We start from the raw sequence: 23,011 nt of genomic DNA, 5'->3' as shown, positions 1-23,011 counted from the left end.
CAACAAGTGGCAAGCCTTTAGAAAATCGGAAATGACGTCAGCCTGGTAAACTAACCCTTGACCCCTTATCTTACCTACCAAACCATAATTATAAACCGCCTCTATAAAAAGATATCGTTTAGTTTTACCAGTTTTTAAAATGGAGAATGGTGTGTGTGTGTCAAACACATACATACACACACACACACACATACAGAAAGAAAGAAAAGAAAGAAAGAAAGAAAGAAAGAAAGAAAAACAGATTTTCAAACAAGAGACACTATTAAATCATTTATTGAAATATAAATCATCTGAATGTACATAATGCATAATGAAACATTGAAACATGAGGATAACTTCCGGGTATTGGTGATAACTACCTATAATTATAGATACTGTACCGTGGATTATACTTCATAATGTCTCTTTCCCCCACTTCTTCCACTCTACATTCACAACGCTGTTGCCATAGAGAGGAAACCTTCCAGAGCCAAACCAAGCCCTTCTCTCAACAAAAAAGTCCAATCATTTCACACATCAAATACAAGGAAAATACAAAAAAGTGCTACAGTTTTAATGTGATCACAGAGAACATCACAGTCGACGGTAGAGACAAACGAAAGCAGTTGGGACAGCTGGTAGGAAATACTGCAGGACTGAACATTAAAACGTACACATAATGATGTATGTTGCTGACGTCACGTTATGTGTAGAAAACTAGTGTATTTAACATTGGTACAACACCTGTACTTCTGTCTCTGTACAGGACAGCAAAATGGCTGTACATACGACATCAGCTAAATCACTTCTACCAATCAGAACAACACATGCATAACGTCCTCTCTGATTGGGAAGATGTACCAGCTCCTTGGCTTTGAGATGCATGAGATCTGTCAAACTGTCAAATCAGACGACTATGGTGTTTTTCTCACTTGTTCCCTTCCTTTATCTGCAGTGAATAACGCTCTGTGTTTATTATTAACATCAATTCATTACTATTATTACAATGGCATAAGCTCAAAGCTTGAAAACAACACATATTCTTGCATGCTGTTCTAATGCACATAAATGTACTTTGGTCCAGGTTCAATGTCACTCATACTTAGCATGAGTTCATTTTACAATTTGAATAAACAAATTCCCATTTCATAATTTACATAATGTAATGGTTTATGTTCTATGGAGTCTAGTTTTGGAAGTTAGTTGTAATTCTTAATTTAAAACCCATATCTTCACCTTCCTCGACGCAGTATTAAAAAATATACATATTTATATATATATATATGCGTGATAAGAAGTTTACATTTTTTGTTGTTGAACTGCTGCACTTATTTAGCTATTGACAACATATGCCATATAATTGCATATAAAAACATATACATAGTCCAGATGTTGTGCTTTTTAATCAAAGTATTACTACTGATTGTGCCAGCATCAGATATATTGGAGTTATAGATCATATGCTGCAGGTAGGTGAGTTGTGAAGTAAAGCTGTCTGTTGTGTAGCTGGCCTCGTACTGGTCTGTTTGCTGGCACTGGTGTGATGTGGTTTAAATAGTGGGTCTGTCTGTAGTGGTTCTGCATGGCTGAGATAAATTGCTGTTCATTCTGGGTCTTTTATTTTCACGCCTGATCCATTCTGATCCCTCCATCCATCCTTGCTTATGTTGCTGTTCGGAATGCCCATTACAATAAGGTTCTATACATTTATATAAAAATCTATCTTCCTCCATGTTCTCCTCATGTGCACTTAGTCCCATCCAAAACTGACCTTCTATAGAGACTCAGTAACCACAGGATAGTGGCGAGTCCTCAGTGTCCCATCTATCCATCTATCTATGCACGTCCCTCCAGCCCCACAGGGGGCGCTTTCTGAGGAGGGAACAGAAGGCATACCATGATCTGGCCACAGACTCATCCAAGCAGTGAAGTGGTTTTTCTCTGTCCTCCTAAGAGGACTGAAGGTGTGTGGGGCGGGGGATGAGGTGGGTTTGAGATAGGGGGTGGCGAGGACGAGTGGGTGGTTTAAGGGTCTATGTTCAGGTGTCTTTCCCACCAATATCCCCCTCTCTTTGGCAGGCTTTAGATTTCTCCAGGCCTGTCACAGAAAGCTGTCCTCCACCAGCTCTGAGTCCAGACACATCTCATCCAATAGGGTGATGTCCTCCAGGGTCTCTCCTTCTCTCTTGGCCAGCGTGGAGCTGGAGCCCGACTCTATGGCACTCTCCTCAGACGTCTGAGAGCTACACAGGACAGAGAGGAGCAGGTTAGTGTTACTAAACAGCTAATGGGAGTAGATGGAGTATAGTATACAGGAGTGACCATGAGTTAAATAAGACGGGCATCTCACTTCCTGGATTTGCTAGACAGGACTAGCACATGTTTTGGTGTAAAACAGTGTTATCAATCTGTACCACTTGTAAGGGTCTGAAATGAAGATAGACATGTCTGACACTGAGGTGGTAGCCTACCTGTGGCGATTCCTCTTGCAGTACTCGTCATCAGACAGGGGGTCCAGGTCAGGAAGGGGGATGATATAACCACTGTCAGAGCTGAGGCGCTGCTCGTCGAAGCCACTCTCCCTGTCTTTCGACTTGCCCTGGTTCTTATAGGTGATCCCAACGTAGGTGTCGTCATTCTCCACCTGGACCCTGGTCACTGCCGGGTGGTCACTCTTCAGGAACTCATGGTTCACCCTCTCGAAACACTGCACAATCAGAGAAAGAGAGGGCACAATGAACATCAACCTAACTAGTAGCATTGGAGCAGAATGCCTACAGTACCATGCAGAAAACGTTGCTATACGGCTAGCTGTTTCTAAAGCCAAGAGGACTGTGCATATAAAGGCAATACTTTTGGCCTGTACTAGTCAGAGTTATTTAGTGCTCTGGTAACTCCCATACAGTACATCCAAAACAGCTGCATCGGCTTCAGAAATCACAAAACTCAGAAATCTGATGAATCCCAAAACTGATATAACACGTGAACCAGTTCAACCAGCTGTCATTGGTATGTCTGTTCTCACTCAGTCCGTCTGTTAGCCTGGTGGTGAGACCCATACAGTGAACCACATTTCCCACCCCACCCTAGCCCAGCCAACCCCAATCCGAGGTGCTAAAATGGGAGCCAGCTCCTCCACTCTCCTGGGCCATTCAAGTAGAGTAGTGGGGAGAGGAGGAGGTTTGATGTGCCATGTGTGGCGTGCTGTTTAATTGGCTCGTTACGGTTAGCCTAGCCGGTGGACGGAGGCGAGACCTAGGAGCTGGGGCTGCTGTTGCTGCGTCACTACAGTGGTTGGGGCTGGCCACTGACCGCCAGCTGGAGCATTAGCATTCTAATCACCGCCAGGGCTGGGCTTTAAACACAGCGGAAATGCACAGCGCCCACAGAAAAACACTCAGAAACACACTCGACTGCAGAACCCACAGAAACACACTCAACAGGCAGAGCCCAGAGAAACACACAACTGTCAGAGCCCACAGAAACACACTCAACTGGCAGAGCCCACAGAAACACACTCAACTGGCAGAGCCCACAGAAACACACTCAACTGGCAGAGCCCACAGAAACACACTCAACTGGCAGAGCCCACAGAAACACACTCAACTGGAAGAGTTGGGGGGAAGTAGTTGGAGTTTGTGAGCCTGGCTTTAGATGAACTTCTACACTTTATTAGTAATGTAGAACTATAACATGACACAATGCTAGGGGGAGGAGAAAGAGGATGGTTGACACACTTACTCCGCTCGGTCAGGTAAGGTAAAAGAGGGATGAGACTGATAGAAAGGAAAATAAATTATAGGAGTGAAGAGTAGGTGCAAACGTCATCGGTCAGGGTCAGAAATGAAAAGGAGAGGGAGATTAGAAAGCAGGTGTGAGGAATCCTGTTAGAGGCCGTTAGGTCAGAGGTCATACAGTAGAGACACCCACCCTCTTGTAGCCGGAAGGCAGCAGTGAGGCCACGCTCTCACTCAGGCTGAAGAAGGAAGGCCTCTTCTCAGGCTCACTATTCCAACACTTCATCATCATCTCATACCTGGAGGAGGGAAAACACACTAGTTGAACAGATAGAACAGGACAAACAGTGCAGGGAGGAACAGCCATGGCATTGTACATCACAGTTTAGTACTGTGCGTTCGACTTTTACAGCAGTAGTACATAGCCTTCCGTAGTGGTTTCAAATAGTGTTTTGGCATAATAATGTACACAACACAACATGTAATTATTATATATAAAAATATATGTACATACACATCAGTGGGGGCATGCTCAGGTTTGGCCATCCTGTAGCCACTCTTGATCTTGTTGTAGAAGCTGGAGTCCACTACCATCCCTGGGTATGGGGTGCCACCTTTAACACAAACACACTGCCATCAGTACACCAGCAAACACCCGTATCACTGTCAAACACACTCTATCTACACACTGATCTGGAGTCAGCCGTCTCCCTAACACGCTGTTGTTAATATGTCACTGAAAAAGGTCAGGGGTCAGCTGAGTTTCACCTAGAGAGAAGATCTCCCAGAGGAGGATGCCGTAGGACCAGACGTCACTGAGGGTGGTGTACATGTTGTCAAAGATACTCTCCGGGGCCATCCACTTCACTGGCAGGAAGGTCTGTGGTCAACGCAGAGCGCAGATGGATCAAACACACAGCACGCGTATAACAGACACTACAATAGTGGACCCTAATGGAGTGATAACATGAACGAGCAGGGGACAAACCACCTTCACAGATACACGTCTAAATTCATCAAGGTACACAAACAGCCAGTATCGTCCTAGAGGGAAACTCACGCTGCCTTTGGAGACGTAGTTGTTGTCGTGCATGATGTCTCTGGCCAGGCCAAAGTCACAGATCTTTACTATCTTCCCCTGAGAGAGCAGGACATTCCTGGCAGCCAGGTCCCGGTGCACACACTACACCGCAAAATTCAGCATTTCATGAATCTCAATTCAATCAGAACACACATTCTTTCCTTTTATTCTCTCTTACCTCCTTGTGTTTTACAGGGTGGCTTTATGTCAACAAGCCAGCCTAAGACACGGCCTTGACTGACCACTCCGGCCCAGAGTATATTCAAGGATAATAACTAGGAGGCTGTTATGAGGAGCTTATAACTGCTTTGTACTCAGTGTAATTCCAGCCTACTGGGTGTTCTATATAAAGACCTGGCCTGTCTCCTGAGCAGTGAGCTCAGCCTTCATAGGGCCGCTTATCACACAACCCCTGATTTAGCCAACCTCTTGGCTTTCACAGCTGTCATCAAGCACAACAGCAGCCCACAACCTGCCTGCCATCATTACCGTGGTTACCCCTGAAATGTACAGGGTTGACGTGGCAACCGACCCACTCCCTGCTGTGTACCAACAGAGAGGACAGAACCAGCTTGCCAGTGGCACCAGCTTCTCCCAAGCCAATGGAATCATGTCGCCACCACTTCCTTCTTTAGTTGCTAAGTCAGACCGTTAAAAGATGGATATGGTTTCCTAGGCTCACCTCTGTGTCTCTAGTTGATATCGTCACCTGTCTGTTGGGTAGCTATTCTATTGTATGACATCCTCCCCAGCCCACCGCACTGAACTAACATCATGTTACCAGTCCCTCTGATCTACAATCATTCCCAGCCCTTGGTCACTCACGTTCTTAGAGGATAGGAACTCCATGCCTCTGGCCACCTGGTAGGTGAAGCTGAGCAGGTCTGTGGTGCTGAGGCCCTCGTTACCATCCCCTGACAGCATGTTGTCCATCTCACTATCTGGATCAGGAAAACACACAGACACACAAACCCATTTAGCTTCAGTCGGTCTATGAGTGAGTGAATAAAGTGTTTGTATGTTTATATGCATGTAAATATAGAACTGGTTGCTGTAACCTGTTTATTCCTAATGGCAGGGAGAACGAGGCATTATTATGTGTGCTACAATTACCCGCTCTATATGATTACAGGCCGGCCCAGGCAGGCCTACATACTGAGAAGGGTGGACCCCTCAACACAACCAGCACTGACTTAAACCCTGCACTTCAGCCAACGCAGCCAAGCCACACAGCGAGTGGGCAAGGAGAGTTAGATTAAGAGAGGAAGAGCAAAAGGGAAGAGAAGGAGGCTGTCAGACTGTGTACTCACCACCCTTCTGTGATGGCGGGTGGTTGTATTCGGACCTCTGGATGTCGGAGTACTTGGAGGCGTCACTCATCTCCAGCATGGGCACGTACTGCGTGGTGTCTGCCTGCTTCATGTCCATGTAGTCCCCTTTACCACTCTCAAAGGACAGGATCACATAGCTGCATGGCGACAGGGAGGGAGAGAGGGAGAAGGGGAGCGAGGGAGGAGACCAACAACAGACATGTTAGAGTCGCCATTGGTTCTCTAAGAAGGCCCAGTTTACTGTATGTTGTGAGGTTCCCTACATAGAGGGTGTGGTTGATGGTCAGGGTGGTTGAGATTAAATAGTGGTGTGGTCACACTCTGAAATGTGGTCATTGTGAGTCATCCGTCAACACAGATCAGCAAACAGAGAGGAGCTGGACAGAGACCATTAACAGGTACCAAACAAGAGTAATGTGATTAGCCTGAAAGCCGAGTACCACTTCAGACACAGATTTGATTAGTGGAAGACGCCAGACAACTCCCTCAGCCACGAGGAAGCCTGGGGTAGGGTTACGTTATGTTACTGAGTGAGTGCAGTAAAGTGCTGCGTCAATGAGACAGAATGACTGAGTGGGGTAAAGGAGGAGCAACTGAAGAGGGGGACACACGACAGAGGGGTGGGTGTGTGAGTCTATGTCTGTGTTTCCTGGCCTGCGTGTGAGTGTGCGCTCCTGTGTATGTTTTCGGAGCTGATCCTATAGCCCAGCTAGCACACAATGTTCTGAGAACCATATGATTTTTAGAGCTTGGTTGAGAGCGTGGTTGTCCTATCATTAAGTTGCATACAACCTTCTGGGAATGGTGCAGGATACCAAGCTAGCACATAACATTCTGAGAACCATATGTTTCTTAAGTGGGAATTTCAGTACTTCATCATAACATTTCCTACAGGTTTCATCACGGTTCTATCTAAAGTGATGTTCTGAAATTGTTCAGAGAATGTTAATAAACAATGTTCTTCTGTGAGAATTTCAGTTATTCAATATAATGTTTTCTGCAGGTTTCCTCATGATTATATTTAAAGTCATGTTCTCTGAACATTAAGAAAATGTTCCATAAAAAAACACAAGAAAACATTAGTAACGTTCAAAGAACATTCTAAGAGTGTTATTTAAAACATAGACATTCTAATCTTAGCGTCAACAAGACTCTCTCTGTCCTCTGGAGTGTTGGCCCGCCAACTAATTGGCCACACCTAATCTTAATGAGTGCTTGTTTCCTTTGAAATGGGATTGGTTTGCTCCTTCCTAGTGGCGCAGTGACTAATTCCATGGACAAAACACACAAGATCATAGGTTTGAATCTCACTGACGCCGTGCCACAATAAACATTTGTATGTGTTTCCATGATTAATACCTAAGCAAATTAATTTCCATGTGTCTTATCTGTTCAAAACCGTTAACCTAAACTAGCAAGACTATTCATTCTTATTGAAACATGTTCTCAGAACATGATTTAATTACCTTCAAATAACCTCTAATTTACGTTCTCAGAACGTTAATAAAATCTCCCAGGAAAACTTTCAGGGAATCACAGTAAAATGTTCTCAGAACCTCCCTGCAACTTAAAAATCTACATTCCCAGAACTGGCTAAATGTTCACTTTCCTTTCTCAGAACATTTAAAAACATTCAGTTTTACCAGTCAGGAAACGTATGGGTTCGTTCCCAGAACCAATGCGAAACCAAAAAAGTAAGGTTGTCACAACTTCCAAGGAACCAAATGTGCTAGCTGGGATGTCTCTTTACCTCCTGCTGCTCTCGTCTGCAGGGTTGATGCCAAAGATGTCCAGGTCTTTCTTGGTCTTCTCTGGGTGCACGCTGACAAAGTTTTCTCTGTTCTTGTGCAGGTAGTTGACAAGGTCTCCATAGAAGCAGTACTCAGTGATGATGTAGGTGGGGCCTGCATGGGAACAGAACAACGAGATAGAGACACAGGCGTCAGTCTGCTGGCTAGTCTTATCAGAGGCTCGTAAAGGCTAAAAGCAACGTCAAGAGGGCAAGCTTTTACACTCATAAAAATCCCATTAAAATACCACATCCACCATCGGCTCAGAGAGAAATGGCAACTTCCCTTCTTGGCTATCAAAACTGTGTGTGTGTGTGTGTGTGTGTGTGTGTGTGTGTGTGTGTGTGTGTGTGTGTGTGTGTGCCTATACGCATATGTGTGTGCGTTCATTTGTGCGTGTGTAGTCACCTGACTTGGTACAGGCCCCAAGCAGGTTGACGATGTTGAGGTGAGGGCCCAGATGAGTCATAATCTTCAGCTCTGACATCAGGGCCTGTTTCTCACTGGAGCGGGCCGTGGCTGCAACGAGAAACAAATCAATCACACCACAACTATCAGTCCATCACACACAAATCAATCAACTCATCAACAACACCCATCAATGCCTGCAATTGTTTCATCAATCACAACGTAAGGGAGCACACACACCGCACCGAATGTGGATCTGCCGTGCAGATGTGTGTGTTTTATGGACCACCCGCTGATGGATGTCTGACTGACAACATTTTCATGTGATTCTACGTGTAGAATCGGTTTGCACTCAGTTTACAAATTACGGCCGGCACTCCGTTCAGAGGTGCTAAGTACTCTCTGCCGGCACTCCGTTCAGAGGTGCTAAGTACTCTCGGCCGGCACTCCGTTCAGAGGTGCTAAGTACTCTCGGCCGGCACTCCGTTCAGAGGTGCTAAGTACTCTCGGCCGGCAAAGGCTACCGGTGTGTCTGAGCCTAAAGGTATTGTTGTGACTCTGATGGTGTTCAAGGACACAGCTCTCTCCAGGCAATCTCCACAGGCCTTAATGATCCTCTCTATAGCTCTCTGTATAGCTGTCTGTGGTCAACTCACGTTTCAGCATCTTCACGGCCACCTTCATGACGGGCTGGGAGCGGCTGAGTCCGTATGCAGTTCCCTCCACCACCTTCCCAAACGCCCCAGAGCCCAGGATACGTCCTGCGGTCATGGCATACGATCAGTTAACATGGAGTGTAAACAAATACACAAACCAAGACAGGCAAGCAAACACACACACACACACACACACACACACACACACAGACAGAGAGACAAAAACACACGTACACACGTCTGCCTCTGCCCTCTCATCAGTGACTTCCCCAGGTCCCCAGTGGTTGAGATTCCCTTTGATCAGTGAGTCACAACCCAAACCCTAGGCAGCACGTCCCAGCCACCCCTGTCTGCCAGGCCAGATGGCCTTATCACATCTTCACTTCAAAGACCAGAGGGAGACATCCAGACCACAGCCTGACCAGAACACGACCATCAGACCATGGTGCTGTGAACCTCTGACCACCCGAACGTGGTGATGTGACACTCTGACCAGAACATGACCACAGCAGGACCACAGAGGAAGCAGTGCAGCCGGCTCACCCAGTACGAGCCCATCGCGAGAGAACTCCCATCTGGAGTCATAGGGCAGCTGCATGGGGTCCACGTAGATGTACTCATGACCATCAGGGCTCACTGACTCTATCACCCTCCAACGGATCTCATAGCGAGGCTTCTGGAGGACAGAGGACATAGCAAAACAGATCAGTACCTAAGGCTCTAGGACACTTAAAGTGTAGATGAGTGAGGAGTGAGTGAGTGAGTGAGTGAGTGAGTGAGTGAGTGAGTGAGTGAGTGAGTGAGTGAGTGAGTGAGTGAGTGAGTGAGTGAGTGAGTGAGTGGGTGTGAGAGTGAGTGGGTGAGAGTGGGTGGATGAGTGAGAGTGGGTGGGTGAGTGAGTGAGTGAGTGAGTGAGTGAGTGAGTGAGTGAGTGAGTGAGTGAGTGGGTGGGTTTGTGCTTTTGTGTGAGGGGCATTGATCATCTGCTGTACCTGTTTCCAGATAATGACCAGAACAATGAGTGAGATGATGACAAAGACCAGCAGCACCAGGGCAGCAGCAGCTACAGTCAGCTCTGAGTGAGGGTCTGTTCAGGAAGAGAACCACCACACACACACATGAGATGGAGAGCACAACATGGAGAATGCCACAGAGAACAAAAATAACATGGATAAATCAATGTAAGTCAATATGGGAATATTAGTTTGATGAATTGAAAAACCCCAAATGAGGTCAAATATGAAGAACTTCAACATGGCAATCCAAGTACCCTATTTAAATTGTATAGTTCAGCATGCAGTCTCACACCCAATCAGCCAAGCCAGTGGGGCCTCAAACGGTGTGTTGCACGGATTAAGGAGATGGGCAGGGTTGGGGGAGGGGGGCACAGCTGGAGGGGCCAAATGGCTTAAACTACTGGGGATTCACTTTTCACAGTAAAAGTCTCCCAGGCTAACACACAGCTGCACAATGACAGTGTGGGACACGCTGCCCCACCACAGATAGCTTTACCAGACAGCTGCCTCAACACTGACAGCCCAGCAAAGTCTCTTCAACGCCTGTCACATTTCAAGTGTCACAAAGGAAAGCAACTACAGGAAGAAACCAGCTAGTAAAAGACGAGACCACAGGAGGAAGAAAATATACCGCAGGCAAAATGGTAATCTAAGATACTGTAAATCGACTCACCACACTCTGCCAACCATGTTGTTGTTTAACTGAAGGAGGAGGTAAGTGTGACTTAGTGAGTGTATGTCTCACCTTGTGACACCAGTTTGACCTCCCTGCTGACGGTGGCCATCTCGTTCCTGGCCAGGCAGCGAACAGCCAAGGTGTTCTCCAGATGCCCAAAGATCACCTGACTCTCCAGCTGGTTGTCCTGGTCGATGTGCGCTTCCACAGTGATCTCTGTGTTGTTGGTAGGCAGGGGCACCCACTCAGACGAGTCGTTGGCACAGCTGGACAGGGTAGGAAGGAAGGAAGGAAGGAAGGAAGGAAGGAAGGAAGGAAGGAAGGAAGGAAGGAAGGAAGGAAGGAAGGAAGGAAGGAAGGAAGGAAGGAAGGAAGGAAGGAAGGAAGGAAGGAAGGAAGGAAGGAAGGGTAAAGACATGAGACCAAATGATACCATGACATTGTCACATTGGGCATAGTAGCATATGAAGTGGCCAGGTAGAGTTGAACAATGTACAGTAGGTGTATGTGGATTCTAAGAAAGAAAATGGGCTATTGTTGGACTGAAAGAGATAGAATGGAGAGATGAAGAGGAAGAAGGCAGAGTCGTGAGAGTGTGCCCTTACTGTTTGATGTTCTTGCAGATGAACCACTCCACCTTAGGAGTGGGCATGCCTCCAGCGATACACACTACAGACTGGCCTGAGGCTGAGCCATGGTGGAGGTCCATCAGGTCCACAATGACTGCAGGCACTGGACACAGACAGAGGGAACAGGGGGTCAGACCACCATACAGACACAGACAGAGGGAACAGGGGGTCAGACCACCATACAGACACAGACAGAGGGAACAGGGGGTCAGACCACCATACAGACACAGAGAGAGGGAACAGGGGGTCAGACCACAATACAGACACAGAGAGAGTGGGAACGAGAGAGAGAGAGAGGTGGGTAAAAGAAAGAGAGTGTCAGGGAGTAAAGGAGCCCTGTTAGTCAGTAAAATAAAGGTCAATCCAAATGAAGTGGTTGGAGCATTCCTCTGCCTCACCTTTGACCTGCAGGCTGAAGTTGTGGCTGTGGGTCTGGTTCCCGTTCTGCACTCTGATGGTGTAGTTCCCACTGTCCTCCTCTTTGGCCCGAATCAGGGTCAGAACACTCTGGTACCTACAGAGTCCAAACAACATGTATGGTTACACTCTAATCATGGCAACCATGAGCACGCTGTTAAGTCTGTCACGAGAGACTAGTTCCACTAACATCGCACAACAACACCAGACCTTAATAATAGCCATGATCTTGATCTTGCTGACCTAAACATGTTATTAGCCAATGAGTGTAGTGTGCGAGTATTTAGGTGTTGTTGAGTGGCAGTCTTTCTCACCTGGTCTCGCTGACCTGCCGGAGGCTGGTGGTTATCTCAGCCGCCACGTCGTTGAGAGGGAGGCCATCTTTGAGCCATGTGACCTGAGCGCTGGGAAAGGAATCAATGTCAGCCTGGAACTGTCTGACCTCATCCAAATCTGCTGACTCCTGTGAACTGAACGCCGGGCGCAGCGACACGAATGGCCTCTCTATCAGGACAGAAAATGGAGATAGAACCATTAATACATTATGTACAGGTTACAGGTACTTATAGCAAGATGATAAACCAAGATTATTGCCTTGTTATTAGGTAAATAAACAGTGGCACAAACGTACCATAGACAGTGATGGCCAGCTTCTTGGTCTGGTTCTCGTTGCTGATGATGTCAGTGATGGAGCAGACATAGATGCCGCTGTCTTTGGCTGAGGCCTGGGGGACAGTCAATGTGTACTGGATCTCCTGGTCCCTCTTATTCTCACGCACCGACTTCAAGCCCCGGTCCGCCTGACACACACACAGACACACACAAGGTAGACCCATTTATAATCAAACAAACAAATGCATTTTAAAATGAGTCAATGAATTTCCTCTCCAATAAGAGAATAATAATTATGTATGTGCTTTTGTTTACCAGTTTTCCAGGGTACTTCCAGTGGTCTTCCAGTATCTCAGACCCCCGGGCCACACAAATGACAGTGATGGTGTCTCCCACCAAGAGGGCTGTCTTCTGGGCCTTCAGCTCCACACGCAGCTCCGACCCCCCTGCCCAGCCGTGGACGATGTACTCCTCACTGAGGTGCTCCTCTCCGTTGACGAGGGCCTTACAGACGTAGGTTCCTGCGCTGAAGAAGCCCACGGCACCCCTCTTGCTGTCGTAAACCACCATGGGCACGGCCTGCTGGGTATCAGCATTGACCAGGGTCACATTGGCACCGGGGTCTGACACGCGACACTGGATCTCCATCTCATCATGACCATTCAGGACGTGGTTGCCAAAGGGCACCAGAGAGGGTACGAAGGGCACCTCTGGATCTGAGGAAGAGAGAAGAGGGCATGGTAAGTTTCCTATAATACAAATAGCTAGCACACATGTAAATCCAGCACCACAGTGCTGTCTTCCCTATACCTGGCACATATATGTAGATGCTGCTGTCCTCTCCTTCCTCAGTGGAGTTCCCTCCTTTGTAGAAGCAGGTGTAGAAGCCAGTGTGCCCTGCTGTCGCGTTCTCTACGGTAACCGTGGTGATGAACAGGCCGCTGTTGTCCTCCTCGATCTGCTCTGATAGGTAGACGGGCGTGTCCCAGGCCAGCTCGGCCTCGCCCCTGCAGGTCAGGGTGAAGGGGGTGTGGAGGGGAACAATCCACTCCTCTCTCTGGGGGAGCAGCACTGGCGCTGAGGCTGGCTGGAACAGTACTGGGCCTGATTCTGGAAGACACACACAGGCAGACATAATGTCATATTTAGGACGATACTGAGATAATACACACACACACACTGACGTATTCCGTTGCTAACACATTTGAAGACACAGAAACATAAATGCACGTTCACACACATGTAGAAGTGCATTTTCATTTGGCTTGAGGTTATTCTCACCTTTCACTTTGAGGGTGAAGGAGAACTGGGCAGTGTGAGGGATGCTGAGGACCACGACGGTGTAGTTACCACTGTCCTCCTCTAGTGGCTGCCGAAGAGTCAGAGTGCTCTGATAGCTGAGAGATGGGCAGAGAACCACATAGCTCAGTGCAACACACACCACACAGAGCTCCAAAGACACACTGACACACAGACACCGGCATTGCTATATACAAATGTTATGATCTTACTGGTTGCCCGCCAGACGTCTGGTCTTGGTGAGGAAGTAGCTGTTCTCAGTGATGGCGATACCATCTTTCAGCCAGGTGACTTTAGGAGCAGGGAAGGCTTCAATACTGATGGTGAACTCTGTCTCCTCCATCATACTGACAAACTCCACCGCTCCAATCCCACTGTGGTCCAACATCACAAAGGAGTTCTCTACAGAGAGGGGTGCAAAAGAGAGGAAGTAGAAGAAAGAGAGAGGAATAGAGGGGGGACACCCCAAAGGAAGGACAAGAGAAACCGAAAAAGAGAAATGAAAGTCTGGCACACATCTGTTGAAGCCATCCCATAAAGCATCGGGGCTGATGATGAAAGCAGAGGTGTGCCTCGACTCTACTGTAGGGAGACTGCAGAAGCCCTTCCCTCTAGCGCCTCATACTGACACTGACCGGCACGATGAATTAACTCTACGCATTCATGTGAATTCAATGAGACTACTTTTAAAGACTCCAACCAAATATCAGCTGGATTCGAATACATCTTTAAAAAATCCCAAGTCGTTTCTGTTTAATACATCTACAACTAAGTGGTATTGGTAATAAATATACATGTTTTTGAAGGATAGGAAATGTCTTAAGACAAAATGTCTACAATGCCTGCTTTGACTGGCGATTAAACATCTCTCGTATTTTTCCAATAACAATTTGAATTGGCCACAAGGACGAGCGAGCGTACCGAAGACAGTGACAGCCACCATGTTGGCTCTGATCTCTCCACTGAAGTTGTTGGTGATAGAGCACTCATACACCCCACTGTCCTGAGAGGAGGCTGCTGGGATACTGAGGGTGTAGACCACTCTATCAGGCAGAGCCTGCTTCAACTGGACTGCATCCACAGCCTAGATAGAGGAACAAGAGGACAGGAGATTAAAACCACTGTAGACACAAACACACACACACACACGCACACATGCATACACACAAACACACCGTCTATCCCCGTCTTTAGGAAATAAAATATCTTGTCTCTATACTCTTCTCCGCCTTTTTACAGGTTTAGTGTTTAAATCTGTATGTCAGAGGCAGCAGGTCTCTCTGTCTGTCTGTGAGCTGATGGTTAAAACACGTGCTGGTCCACAGGAGATAAATCAGGACCCAAGGCTTTTAAAAGCCTGTAATTGCAACTGAGACTAAAGCCAAGAGTCAGAAGTCCTGAGTTCTAGTTACCTTAACTGTCTCTGGAAAAGGGCTTGGAGTAATCCCACCACTAAAACAGACGCTCTGTCACAATGCCATGCAGGGATTACCGAACAGTGCACACAAAGACGGCGGTGACAACGTACATTTTAATCAACATAGACACTTCAGACAAAGTCTCTATCCACTACCCCATACTACTATCACATACACTGGCACACAAACTTAAATGAACTAAATGACGCACGACTATACACACGAATGGACACACTCTCATTGCCTCATATAAACATGCCATTGACCTAACACACACTCAATGCTCAAACACATTCACACACATCCTACGTTCACTGGGGTTACGAGGAGGTGGGGGCGCATATCTGCTCTACACATCCAGAGGTCACAGAGGTCACTGTTTCCCCTCTCCTTTGAACTTCCTTCTTGCTTCTACCCATTTGCCCTGTTTTTGAACAAACAACTGTCTCACTCCTTCCCTCTGTCTGACTGGGGTTATAGTACCATGATGCACTATTTGGCTCCAGCCCTGGTAATGGACACGGCGCTGAGATACAGCTGTACTTAGTGACACATACCTTTAACAACTAAGGCCCATCCATCCTCAGAGTTATGTTACGCGGACCCACACTGTGCCTGAGCCCAAGCCATTCATCACTACAAGAAGACTGGGGAGATGAATCAGACGTAGTGACACCAAGAGGGATAAAGGATGGAAAGAGAGAAGGAGAGCTGGATCGAGAGACAGAAGGAGACATACTAAGGAGGGAAGAGAAGTGGGCTATGGAGAACGGACGACAAGGAGATATAGATATTATTAAAAGGGAGGCAAGAGAGGAGGCCAACACGGGAGAGGAAGTAGAGGAAAGAGGGAGGGTGTGGGAGGAGTGACAAACACCGACAGACAGAGAGACAGAGTGAGACGGAGAGAGGGATAAGGCCCTTGCCTGTTTCATGGGGTGAATCCACTGCTGCTGGTAGGCCAGTCCTGGAGGTGCCACACAGGTGATGTTGAAGGGTTCCCCCAGTCTCACTGCCTCCTCGCTGGCCTTCACCTCCACATGGAAGTCCTCCATCACTGTACAGACCACCACGGGAGGGAGGAACAATATGGTCACCAGGAACAATACAGCCAACAGGGACAATATGGTCATCTACAGGTCCCTGCATGGTCAACTGCTCCCCCTGACAGCCATGAGGTCATCCCCCTCTCAGAGTTCACTGCAGGCTGATGCCATCACACTCTCTCCGTCTGTCTGACAACAACCATGTGAAGTCATCTCCCCTGGTACTAACGACATGATGTCATTTATTCAATGCAGTCAGATCTCTCCCTCCCTCCCTCCCTCCCTCCCTCCCTCTCTCTCTCTGGTAAACAAAGACAGTTTTTTAAATAATAAAATATATGTTTTTATCCAAAGCGGCTTATAGCCATGTGTACATTACAACCAATGTGATATGAAAACTAAGCAGCGCAGCCAAATCATCCACATCTGGACTTACGTTTGTTGTCCTTCACGGTGTAGATGTCACTGGTCGTTGTCACGCCGTTCACGATGGTCTCACAGAAGTAGAGTCCAGCGTCCAGGTTGCCAATGAAGCCGATCTTGTTGTCATAAGCAGCGTCCACCTCTACTCCACTGGGAGCACTCTTTAGGACCACTGGGGATCGAGGGTCTGACACCCTGCATGGGATGATGGTTTCACCAGGATAGACTAGAACTACCATGCTACCTGGCTCCTCGGGCACGAACGGAACCTTGGGATCTGCACAAGGCAAAACAAGTTTGTTCGGTCAAAAAAAAACTGCAATCTATGGGAAGTAGAATAGAATGGAATAAAGTGATGGTGCATGGAAATGACAACCATTTCCACCAAATTTACCTGGGACAAAAACGTATATGACTGCCTCATTGTCTTCATCATCCTCTTCATCGCCCTCTTCGTCTTGGTATTTGCAGATGTAATATCCGGTGTGTGTCACGGAAGCGTTGTAGATGAAGAGCGTGGCCGTGTAATATCCAGGCAAAACGAATGTGTCGACCGGTAAGGGCTCGACCCAAGCAACGTTCCTTTTACTAGTGCAGCTGATGTTGAAAACGGAGAGTGGCTCGAGAACAAACTCATCTTCAGTTGATACAATGGTCGGTGGCGTCAGTCCGCAGGTAACTAAAGGAAAGCGCAACAGTTCACTGAGCGTCCATAGGGTAATCAATACAAAAACATACAGGTTTTTAACAGTGATAAAACTCAAACTAAAAGGCAGATTGTTTTGTTTCGCAACGGAATCTGACTAATGAACACACCCAGAGGTGTATTCATTACATCTTGGAACAGAAAGCGTTTACTGTTTAAGAACCAAACAGATCAAACAGAAAACAAAATGAGGAGGGATCTACCTGAATATCTCCAATATAAACTCTAGTTTTCGTTGCAAAACATTTTCCTTTTGGAGTAAACGTTTTAATGAACACACCCCCAGGTGATAGAAAGGTTTTTGACATATTTAAATGAGCCTCTTACCCGATACCAATCCAAACAAGACCACCCCAATGATGAGACATGTCTTCATTTCATCCATGGTCACGGATGGTTCATTCAGCTGGAAGAGTAGAAACACAGGCAGGTCAAACATGGTTCCACCAGATGTTGCAAAAACAAAACTATCAGCCTAAAACGAAGAGAAAATACATTGACTCATGGTAGAAGATACAATTTGCTCAATTCAAATCAATGGGTGGACTTTTATTGCTCCAGCACAGCATTTAGACTGGCTGTCCTTCTCCTTTCTCCAGTTGTAACTGTGGCATGCCAGGTCTTGTAAAGGGCACAATGAGTCGCTGGTTACGCTGGTTTGTTCTTGGGAGATGTTTAATAAAACGTTGGATATGGTTGAATAGCATTAGGGGCCAAGGTTAAAAAATAAATGCAGGCACTGAAGTCGCTAGGGGGCGACATAGTACATGTTTTGCTTGCATCAGGAAAGTTCCTTTGTTCCATGTCATCTAGTCCCCTCAAAAGGAATATTATATTTCTGTGGCTAGGTAGGCTACAAACTTGCAGACTGTATTTGTCTTCTCCATACAATGCACATTAGTAGCAGCAACATGAGTTGGATGTGCATTAGGCTATAAAGAACTACAGAAATGGTGTTCTCCTTCTCTTCTTATTGCTTTGAAATGTTTAAATCTGGCCTTCTCTATTTTTACTTTGATTGATTTACCTGCCTAATCTAGCACCCTAGCCTTTCAAGTGAATTTTAGAGTTACCAGTACCACCCATGAATGTGTTTGCTAGTGACAGAGACATGGTTGTTGAATTCATTCATGTTCAGTACTGTATTTTACTAATTGAGATCCTAAGTGACTATGTTATCATTAAAATTTTAATAGTTAAGATAATTAATATTCATAAGGCCTTCTTTAGAGGGCCTAGTTTTACCCTAACACAGTAGTCTAAAGCTCTTAGTTTAGAGGCTGCATCAGGCCTGCATGTTACATCATGATGCCTTGCAAAGAGATGTGTAATTCCTATTAGAATACAGACAGAACTGTAATATCTAACTTTTTTAATTTTATGACTGCTAGGGTTGGATAGACTACTACATCTAAACTGGAACAACCATTTCAGTAACGGGCGTAATAAATCCAAGTAACAGATTAGAATAGTTTAGAAAAATGTATGTTATTCATATTTGAGTAGAATAAGATTAATAAATCAATCAATGTACATGCAAAAACATAGATATTGAAGCAAACAATTTGAAAAATTAACCTGCAATATAGTATGCTGGGAAATATGATAATGATGCGTGTGGTTTTGGTTCAACTCTGTATTCTTTTACGCCACTGAATGTTAAGTTAACCCTTTACAGTGTTAATGTAACTCGTGAATTAACACTAGGAATGTTACACTGACAAATCAACACTAGCACTGGCCAATTGTCTGTGTGCTATGAAAGGGACACATCTGCAGGCTTAAGTACATTTAAATAACATTTTAGAATTCCAAAGAACTGTAGATGCCACGTCAATAACCCCACACTTAAGTCAAAGGTTATTTATCGTGCAAGAGTTATCCAAGGAACCTTAATTAAGAGCTGAGGAAGAACCATTTAAGAACATTTATGTTTTTCAGTGTTGGCTTGTAAAACCAAGCAACTCGACCAATATAGTTTTTTGAGCTGTTAAATAACTAATCTAGGTTTAATCTAGTTTGCCGTTTGGTCATGTTCTGGTCAACAGACATTTTCCTGGTCTGTGTGTTATCTGTCTGTCTGTGATATTTCGGACCCTGAATTCCATCAGCAAATGATCAGAGACAGACGCAACTCCAAGCAGAGGCGCGCGCTCAACGCTGAAAACATTGGAAACATGAATGCAGTCTACCAGTTTTACTCTAATCTATTCTTTGTTTTAAACACATTTGTGACTATAGGATAATTATTTTAAATGATCTACTAATTGTTCTATTCTCCCATTGGGGCGATTAAAATAGTCTACATTATTTTTGTATCCATTATCAAAATCCCTTTTCTCTTATAACAGTTTGCTGCTACTTTGACTGTAAGAGGGTTGTTTGTGCGAATCCGTTCTGTCTCATCCCGGACTGGCTAATTATGACTGGCAAATCAAACCCAGGGTTAGAGAGCCTGTAATTAAGAGCCCTCCCTGAAGAGAAGTCTGTAAGACAAACATTAGCGTGAGAATCCTGACTAATATACTTCGACACTTTTGCGCACATCGTTGGTGCCGGACATTTCCTATCCAGCCTGTTGTGCAAATGTACCGCTTGTCCGCTGGTTCTCCTCTCCCCTATTTTCCTCACCCCCACCAACAGTACAGTCCCAACAAATGTGCAGCCTACCAAACGCGCCGTTCTGGGCTTGACACTTTGGAGCAACAGCTGAGGAAGGATGTTCAGCTCACTGTCCTCCACAGACACTTAAACTGTTAAATGCAATCCCACGTGTGCAGAATTGATTTCCATGGGAATATAGCAGAGAGATTTATAAAGATAGCATTTCGAAATGAAGAGGGTCATTGAGGCAAGCAAGGCAGTGAGTTTCACTGATGAAAAACTTGAACTGTTCTATCTGTTCGAAATTTGACTTACTTGCAGCGCTCAACTCAATTATTTAAATTTTAAGAAATATAGTGCATCATTCAATTGTGATCTAATTATGAATACTTTTCTTGATGACAATATGCGTGTTGGCTTTTTGCATTTTGTTGTCTGGCGCACTGAAATTTACATCCAACCAGGAATGGGGTCCCCCTTACCCTACTTTTTTTTGTAGTGGGTCTCAAAATGACTCTTGTGTCTAACTTCAAATCCGATCGGCTACAGCCTGTTTCCCATCTCAGAAAGCAAATCCCAATGCACATTATTCCATTTAATTCCACACATTCCAAGCGCAGAAACGAAAATAACTTGAAATCCAATTTCCAATGTGTTTCCCATTAGATGAGAGGGCAGGCAGCGCCATCCCACAATGGAGGCTCAGTTCTCGAGGTGACACCTCCAGCAGTAAGGCCGAAATCGAGCGCTTATATCCAGTCGAGGTAGCAACATTTCTCCGCTCGGCATCCCGGGGTGAGACCATATGTTGCATGGAAAACTGAATCCCGTTCAATGCAGAAAGAAGTAACACATAGGTTGCAAGCTAATGCATCTTCAAAGTTTAAACACGTTTTGTGAAATGTTTCCTCGTAGCGAAATTAGGATAATAAAAAGCCCCCAAAGTGTGATGGATGGATCCGGTCTGATGAATAATTTCTTATCAGGAAAAAAAATCACAATGTTGTGCCATAATAAAAAGCTAGGCTATTTTGTGAATTTTCACAAAGGACATATTCAACTGGCCTAAAAGTGGTTTAGTAACTTTTGAATTTTTTTTTCAGATAAAAATGATCTCAATTAATAGGATTCTTGAGAAAATTAAAGTTTGCAAAATTGAAAAAGATGAGCTAATTTCTCTAAAATACAAACCTTTTAAATTCCCTTGGATTTTGCGTCTCGATGATAAATCCCAGTAGAATTAAATCAGGAGCATAAAATCACTCCTGTGAAGGCTCCTCTCAGTGAAGGCTCCTCTCCTCAAGTGTAGTAGTAGTAATCCTATGGCCACGGTCCTTCACTCTGAGAGCTAGCATATGTGCACCCCTCCGTCTGCGTCCACGACCGCGCTCACAAATGCGCTTGAGCTACAGCGACCTGTAATTGATTCAACGTTACAGTCCATCCTTCCCAAAAAAAACTAATCATCTGGCTCAAAGTAAATAACTCTCAGGAAATGACCCCCTCTACTCCGCTCCAGCATGTGGTTCCTTTCAAAATAAGAGTCCTAGCTGTTTTCTCAGTGAGACTGGAGCGGGAGTCAGATTTCTCTGCTATGTAGTGATGTAGGAAAAGGGGGAGAAATAAGAATCCGGTATAGAGACTATTGTAGAAGGAAAGCACGCAATATACATTTGAGTTATCAAGCGACATTTAAGGATGTTTGCGCAAAGACGCAAACGGAACACACTTTCAAATGTACAAATATGACCAGGGTTGTTTTATTAATTATTAAGATGGCCTATGTTTAAAATAAGTCAAATAAATGTGATTGTCGTACACATGAATAGTAGTAGTAACAATAGTATACTAATAGGTTGTATTTGGAGAGTTTTGGTCTAACACTAGTATAGCCTAGAGATCATCGGCACTTTTCAAAACCCGAAACTTGGAAACATGAGCGTCCAAGCCTCCATAGCGCATAGGGGGCGCTCCAACACCATGAACTACACAACTCAAATCTCCCTCTCTCCCTCTCTCTCTCTCTCAACCACATATTTGCTTCATTTAACTCTCAGATAGAATAACTTCAAGTCATTCTTGTTTTTTGGGCAATAGCTTATAAATAAAAAACAACAAAATTATAGTTGCTTTGTTGGCAGATTTGGCACACCATTGCCCCTGTTCACGGACTCTGTGAAGGTGAAATGTGACTCCCTGCCTCACCCCCAGACATGAAGCTATCCTAACAGACACACGGGATAAAGGGTCATTATGAATTTATATCTCACTGCACTCAGCGATACGGAGCCAGGTCAGACGACCAGGCCGGTTGACCTGGCTTCTCTCTCAGCGGCACTTCCAGCGGTGCCCGGTCCGCACCGCAGCGCTTCCCTAGCAAAGAAACACATCTCTCCAGCCTCTCAAGCACGATGACTTCCACATGTTCCTGGCTCAGACGAAGAATCGCAACAACAACAAAAACAGTGTACCCTCTTCTCCAAACAAAGAAGTCAACATGTTGTGCCTAAAACGTGTAGAGACTCTACAACACATTCAAAACGTCAGTCCGTTAAAATAGTAAGTTAATTGGAATTTTCGGAATTGTGATTTGTTGTAAGCAAATTGGCTATACAAAAAAAAACTGAACCAATGCATTGTTGCACAAATCAGTTGGATACCTACACGTATTAGGGCTCATGTGTAGCCAACTGCATTCAGACATTTTCATGTGTAGCCAACTGCATTCAGACATTTTCATGTGTAGCCTATATGGGCCAGCTAGAGCTCACTTTCTGACAATCTCTGGTCTAAGTTATTCATTTCTCTGATCAAGATTCAGAGACCGCATCGTGGCTATAACCAGTGTTGCTTTTTCCAACTCTGTAAAAGGTCAGCTGGCCCTTGAGGATGCAGTTTGTGATAACTGTTTCTTGCATCAACTCACATCTATCACGTTGTGTTTGTAAACAAGTATAAGGGTGTTCTATGGATATGATATGATTACATTTGGATGTTGATTCAACATTCCACGTTTTTAAACAGGAGTGGAATGACATGTATGGCACTAATGCGCAACCCAGTATAGTTCGTCACACACACACACGTCACACACACACACACACACACACACACACACACACACACACACACACTCACTCACTCACTTCCCAGCATTACCTAATACATAATCATTACAGTCTA

General features: G+C 45.4%; 1 protein-coding gene across 1 annotated transcript; it reads right to left on the bottom strand.

The window, feature by feature from the left end:
• Nucleotides 1-257: 257 nt before the first annotated feature.
• Nucleotides 258-21,280, bottom strand: pdgfra (platelet-derived growth factor receptor, alpha polypeptide). The gene is made up of 28 exons (XM_029686414.2): nt 21,020-21,280; nt 17,552-17,630; nt 16,913-17,197; nt 16,532-16,795; nt 15,976-16,106; nt 14,553-14,715; nt 13,844-14,033; nt 13,614-13,729; nt 13,143-13,442; nt 12,648-13,048; nt 12,352-12,520; nt 12,035-12,224; nt 11,702-11,817; nt 11,280-11,406; nt 10,744-10,940; nt 9,975-10,069; nt 9,526-9,658; nt 8,983-9,087; nt 8,327-8,437; nt 7,879-8,032; nt 6,108-6,265; nt 5,623-5,738; nt 4,777-4,899; nt 4,485-4,596; nt 4,231-4,330; nt 3,910-4,015; nt 2,451-2,686; nt 258-2,222 (listed from the first exon to the last, which is right to left on the bottom strand). The coding sequence occupies exons 2-28, from the start codon at nt 17,607-17,609 to the stop codon at nt 2,081-2,083; spliced, it is 4,398 nt and encodes a 1,465-aa protein (XP_029542274.2). The 5' UTR covers nt 17,610-17,630; nt 21,020-21,280; the 3' UTR covers nt 258-2,080.
• Between the last annotated feature and the right edge of the window lie 1,731 nt (nt 21,281-23,011).

Source organism: Oncorhynchus nerka, linkage group LG17 (assembly GCF_034236695.1).
Source record: "Oncorhynchus nerka isolate Pitt River linkage group LG17, Oner_Uvic_2.0, whole genome shotgun sequence".
Classification (NCBI taxonomy): domain Eukaryota; kingdom Metazoa; phylum Chordata; class Actinopteri; order Salmoniformes; family Salmonidae; genus Oncorhynchus; species Oncorhynchus nerka.
The sequence above is the reverse complement of the archived record's forward strand: the minus strand, read 5'-3'. Positions and strand labels throughout refer to the sequence as shown.